The 6,069-nt window shown below is 44.2% G+C and overlaps 1 protein-coding gene across 3 annotated transcripts in view; it reads left to right on the forward strand.

Moving 5' to 3' along the window:
* Positions 1-2,765, forward strand: part of GASK1A (golgi associated kinase 1A) — a 46,970-nt gene extending 44,205 nt beyond the window's left edge. For all 3 annotated transcript variants that reach the window (XM_024198951.2, XM_024198952.2, XM_024198950.2), the window contains one exon: positions 89-2,765. In XM_024198951.2, coding sequence (XP_024054719.1) covers positions 89-299 — 211 coding nt within the window. In that variant the 3' untranslated portion in view covers positions 300-2,765. The remainder of the gene's footprint in view (positions 1-88) is intronic.
* The last annotated feature ends 3,304 nt before the right edge of the window (positions 2,766-6,069 follow it).

Here is a 6,069-nt window from a genome sequence, read left to right on the forward strand (position 1 = left end):
AAACACTATTCTCCTGCCCTAACCCCTTAGTTGTATGATTTTATCTTTCCAACTCCTTTTCTTTCCCTCTTCTGATTTTCTTCATCAGGTTTCCTGAGACAGCTGTGACTGTGCTCAAATCGGGATGTTTACAGAACATGCTTCTGAAGTCACTGTACCTGGATCAGGAATTCTGGGAAAGCCAGGGTGGATACCCAGGACTTAGACACTTGCTTCAAGTCATTAACAGAAGAGGACAGATCCTACTGCAGTACATTCAGGAACACAATCTGACAATCTTTAAGGATTCATCACTTTAAAACATACCCCTATAAGAGCGACACACTCGCCTGATATAAAGTGCAAGGTTGCAACCATGGATATACCTCAGTCCTCTAAAGCTTTTATGTTCAGAAGCTGATCTTGAGTGCTTGGTTCTTCAGAATCAAATTCAGCAGCACATCCTGAAGAAGCAGAATAGATCCGAGGAAGAGACAGATGGGGGAAAGAAAATTTCTGACACATTACAGAAAGGCTGGGAAAATGCATTAACCAAGTATTTATTGAGCACTGACTCCAACTTGGATTTTCAAAGGAGTTGAATCTCATTGAGATTTTGGGCACCTAACTCCTTGAGGTTCCTTTGAAAATCTTGTCTTGAATGTTACGGCAAAATACTAAGGACAACATGAGAAATATTAACTCAACAGTTTGAGAGACTGACCAAAGTTCATAGAAGTCAATAGGAGTCTTTTCATTGACTTCAATAGGCTTTTGATTAAGCCTTAACTGCTTCAGAAATAGTCAATATGACCAGTTTGGTTTGACATAAGACAAAAGGGTGGCACCTCCAAAGTTATTATATAAATAATGAAATAGCATGTGAGCTAAGCTACGTCTTCCTCAGTCTAATGAATGATGTGCCTATGGATACTGGATGTAGATCAATTCATGCCAGCTGAGAATCTGGCCCATAATGCATTGCAGCAAGCATCTGGCAGCAATTGCTATTGTTAAGATTGCAAAGCACTTTCTAGCCTAACTCGCTGTTTTCATACACTCAATGCTTTCCTGAAACATTCACCTTTTGAGCTGCAAATTTCCATGCTAGGTCTGGAGTGAATTTTTATTTTATTTGGAAAAGTTTGAACTAAATCACTTTTGTCACTTTTGAGCTATGGGAGAATTAAACAAAAATGCCTCCTACTAAAGAGCTTTTAAATACCCTCTTTTGGACATGGCAGCAGCAAAACAGCTGTCCGAAACTTGAAACCTTCCTTGGTTTGCAGAACAATGTTTTTTAAAATGATAAGCAACTGCAAAATGACTTCTGAGCATGCTATCTGCTAAGCATTTTGGCACAGCCTACTTGAGTCCTGTCTTATTTTTGTCATCACTGTACATCTGCCTGGCTGCTCAGACAGTGAGTGTGATTGTGCCTCTCTGTCTAGTGCTGAGACAATAGAGATTACAGAAACTGTAAATGTCTCACTGGAAAATGCACAGCAAAATCCTCTAAAAATACTTACTTAAACATCATGGCCAGGAAAAAATTGCAAGTGCAAAATAAAAAAACAATTGGGGAATCTGGTATTTTAGGGTCTCTTTGAAGTTTGCATTCTACAATAGTCCTGACATTCTAATTGCATAGTTAGTATTTGCTATATAATCTAAAGCCAACCTCTTCAGAAGTGACTAGTGAGTTCAAGTGCCCGGCTTGAGACAATTTATAGGTGGCTGATTTTCAGACAGTGTTAAGCACCCATTCTCTGAAAATCAGGTTCCTTCAAATTGTCCCAAGTCAGACACTCAGTAACTGAGGCACCTGAAATCACAAGTCACTTTTGAAAGTCTTGGCCTGAATTGTTTTCTATTACAAAAATCCACCACAGTGTAAACAAATGTGCTGCTACCCTACAAACCCGTTTTACAGAAAATGATCTCCAGGCAAATAACAGGAGCAGAAAAGGTTGGAACTCACCCCTCTCCCACCATATTCCCCTCAGTGAGGTGTGAGCTTCAAAATCTAAAGGGGCTCATTTAAAAAACAACCATCCGATTGCACAAGCAATTTCCTTTTCTCTCATTTCTTTTTAAGAGAAAGATTAAATGATACAAGTTATGTTAGTGCCATGTTCATCAAGTCAAAACAATTGCTATTACTATAAAAAAAATTGTAACCACCAAGACACTACATTGGCCTCCAGAGTGACCACATCATTTTAATGGGTGAAATCCTGTCCCACTGAAGTCAATGGACGTTTTACCATTGACTTCAGTGAGGGCAGGATAGGATTACTCCATTGCTTTCATCTTTCTCCCTCTCCTTCCCCATCCTCACCATGTGTTATCACCTCCTGTGTTGTCCTGGGACTGAGCTGCACAGGTGGGCCCATGTGGAGTCCAAAAGACGTCAATGACATCGCAGGGATGCCTCGTAATAGTAAGCCCTACGCTCAGCAGTAAGTGTTTGCCGACTGGGCCCTTAGATTGTAAACCCTTATGAGCACAGGGTAAGTCATTGCTTGTTCTGTGAAATGCCATGCACAGCTAGAGAGCTACATGAATAAATAAATAATAACAAGAATAATATTACATAATTAAATCCATAAAATGTACCGCAAAAGTTAAACAGCAACAGTCATTTGGCCATCTACCATATGTGTAATATGTTCCATTCTTGATTTTTCTGGTTGATATATTTATGTTAATATCAAACAATACACCTCTACCTCGATATAACGCTGTCCTCGGGAACCAAAAAATCTTACCGCGTTATAGGTGAAACCGCGTTATATTGAACTTGCTTTGATCCACCGAAGTGCACAGCCCCCCCCCGGAGCACTGCTTTACCGCGTTATATCCAAATTCGTGTTATATCGGGTCGCGTTATGTCAGGGTAGAGGTGTACCACAAAACAGGTATGTTGGACAATGGAGTTGAGTTAATGTTGCTTTTAGAACCAAAAACTTTGCATTTCCTGACTTCTTGTGGTTTTTATCTGTTCAAATTTAACATGGCATAACACGCAGTTTTTTGCATTTTCTCGTGTGTGTGTGTGTTGGGTGGTTAAACTTGGAAGATGTCACTTCTGTATGTGTAATAAATGGAAAAAAAACCCCGAAAACAATACTACGATCTGCTACTGATTAATACACATCTGTGTGTTCTGAATGGACACTAGCAGGGGAGGGCTCTCAGTTATTTTAGAGAATTCTTTCCCAGGTGTCTGGCTGGTGGATCTCACCCACAAACTCAGGATCTAACTGATCGCCATATTTGGGGTCAGGAAGGAATATTCCCCCAGGTCACATTGCCAGAGATCCTGGGGCGTGTTCGCCTTCCTCTGCAATGTGAGGCACGGGGTCACATGCTGGTTTAAGTTAGAGTAAATGTGGATTCTCTGTAACATGACATCTTTACATCAAGATTTGAGGACTTCAGTAACTCAGTCAGAGGTTATGGGCCTACTACAGGAGTGGGTGGGTGAGGTTCTGTGGCCTTCAATGTGCAGGAGGTCAGCCTAAATCAATGGTCCCCAAACTTTAGAGGGTCACGCCCCCCCTTCCCTCTGTCCGTGCCCCACCAATGTTCTTCAGAGCCAGGGCTAGGAGTGGGGCTGCGGCTTGGGGTGGGGGGAATGCGGACAGGGATAAGAGGCTGGGGCGGCAGCTGGGGGTGAGGCTGGGGCTGAGGACGGAGCCATGGCCAAGGGCCAAGGCTGAGTGTGGGGGTGGAAGCAGAGCTGCAATGGGGGCCAGCAGCCGGCTCTGCAGCAGGGGCTGGCAGCCGGGCCCCCGGCTGGGTGCAAGCTGCGCTGAGGCTGGGGACGGGATCAGGGAGGCGCAGGCCCGGGAGGCAGGGCCCTTCACTCTGTTTCAGTTAAGGATGTGTCAGGTTTCCCATTATCCTACTTTTAGGGTTTTATAACTTGATCATAAAAAATTACTCTAGCTTGACAAAGTCTCGTCTCAGGAGTGCATCTTTCTTTAACCAAATTTCACTGGGTATTTATAGCTTCCCTGTGTGCAAAAAGACAATACAAGCTGACGCTTCGGGGGACTTTTCTATGCTCACATAACTCAAACACAGCTTTGGTCTGGCAAGCAGCCAATGACATCCCTGTGGATATGCTGAGACAGGCAAGTAAAGAGGAGGAGCTAGAGGGCGAGACTGGACTGAGCCCTATGTAGGTGTGCAAGAAGGATGGGCAGGAAAGAGGTTTCGAGGAGGCTTCATCCCACCTCGGCTATTGTGCCACTGAGCAGGAATTGTCACCCTCTTGATAGTTGCACTTTGGGACTGGAAACACTGGGGCAACTCTAGAACTGACGATGATGGTGAAAACCGTATAGCTAGGGCCCTACCAAATTCACGGCCATGGAAAATGCATCACGGACTGTGAAATATGGTCTCCCTCCATGAAATCTGGTCTTTTGCACACTTTTACCCCTATACTGTACAGATTTCATGGGGGAGACCAGCATTTCTCAAATTGGGGGTCCTAACCCAAAAGGGAGTTGTAGGGGGGTCGCAAGGTTATTTTAGGGGGGTTGCAGTATTGCCACCCTTACTTCTGCACTGCCTTCAGAGCTGGGCAGCCAAAGAACGGTGGCTGTTAGCCGGGTGCCCAGCTCTGAAGGCAGCGCCCCGCCAGCAGCAGTGCAGAAGTAAGGGTTGCAATGCCAGATCATGCCACCCTTACTTCTGCGCTGCTGCTGGCGGTGGTGCTGCCTTCAGAGCCGGGGTCCCAGCCAGCAGCCGCTGCTCTCCATTGCCCAGCTCTGAAGCCAGTGCCACCACCAGCAGCAGCGCAGAAGTAAGGGTAGCAGTACCGCAACCCCAACCAACTCCCTTTTGGGTCAAGATCCCTACAATTACAACACCATGAAATTTCAGATTTAAATAGCTGAAATCATGAAATTTACTATTTTAAAAATCCGATGACCGTGAAATTGACCAAAATGGACCATGAATTTGGTAGGGCCCTATGTATAGGGCTAGGTGGCCTCTCCCCTTCACCAGTTGGCAAAGGGGAGCTCAGCCAGCTGCCACTTGAGCTCTGCAGAGTGTCGGGGGGCACAATGTTTCTGGAGCTATTGCTGGCATAGTGCGCCTTTGCATCCCCCTACTATAGGCTGTGGTTTAAAAAGCCACATAAGAACGACCATACTGGGTCAGACCAAAGGTCCATCTAGCCCAGTATCCTGTCTTCCAACGGTGGTGCCCCAGAGGGAAAGAACAGAACAGGTAATCATCACGTGATCCATCCCATCACCCATTCCCAGCTTCTGGCAAACAGAGGCTAGGGAACACAACTAGGATCACAGGGATGAAAAGGATCACAACTGCACTTCTGATCATCATCTAGCAGTCTGCAAGTTTATCCAAATGTGTTTGATACAGAAATTGGTGGGAAATCTGAGGCTAGAATACCATTTGCTGCAGCCTTTGCAATGTCATGTAGAAGAAACCTTGAAAATAGTGGGATTTAAATCAAAGACTAAATGAGTACCCAACTCAGGTTCATCAAGTGTTGCCAGGTAATGTTTATTTTATTACCCAGGATACTGTACTTTTGAATCATATGGTTTAACCAAGCTCCTTAATGCACACGCCACATGATTATCTGTATAGCTCCTGTTGTAGCACAGCATTTCATTGTCTGTCTTCTTAGGAGTTAAAGGGCAGTAACACACACCACAGACTTTAAAAACTCTCATAACAAGTGCGTCTGCCTTTCTTCAGCCACAATTGATTGCCATGGAAATGATTTTATGACAACTTAGGATGGGGAACAGCCCTCAGGAGCAGCAAGAAAGATCCTATTTTCATACAAATGTTCCTAGTAATAAAGAATCAGAGGAGAGAAACAGAGACAGAATTGTTGTTAAAGTGATGGTTTTCCAAAGTTATCCACTGCAGGTCAGCTAGGGGCCCATTCACCCCTGTACCGCCCAATTGACTGTACTGCATTGCCTTCAATAGGGCACAGGATCAATCTATATCATAGCTTTAGTCATTTTAAAACAACACAAATGCCATAGATAGATAGATAGATAGATAGATAGATAGATAGATAGATAGATA

The sequence above is a fragment of the Terrapene carolina genome, unplaced genomic scaffold (genome assembly GCF_002925995.2).
Source record: "Terrapene carolina triunguis isolate 2854851 unplaced genomic scaffold, T_m_triunguis-2.0 Scaffold84, whole genome shotgun sequence".
NCBI lineage: Eukaryota > Metazoa > Chordata > Testudines > Emydidae > Terrapene > Terrapene triunguis.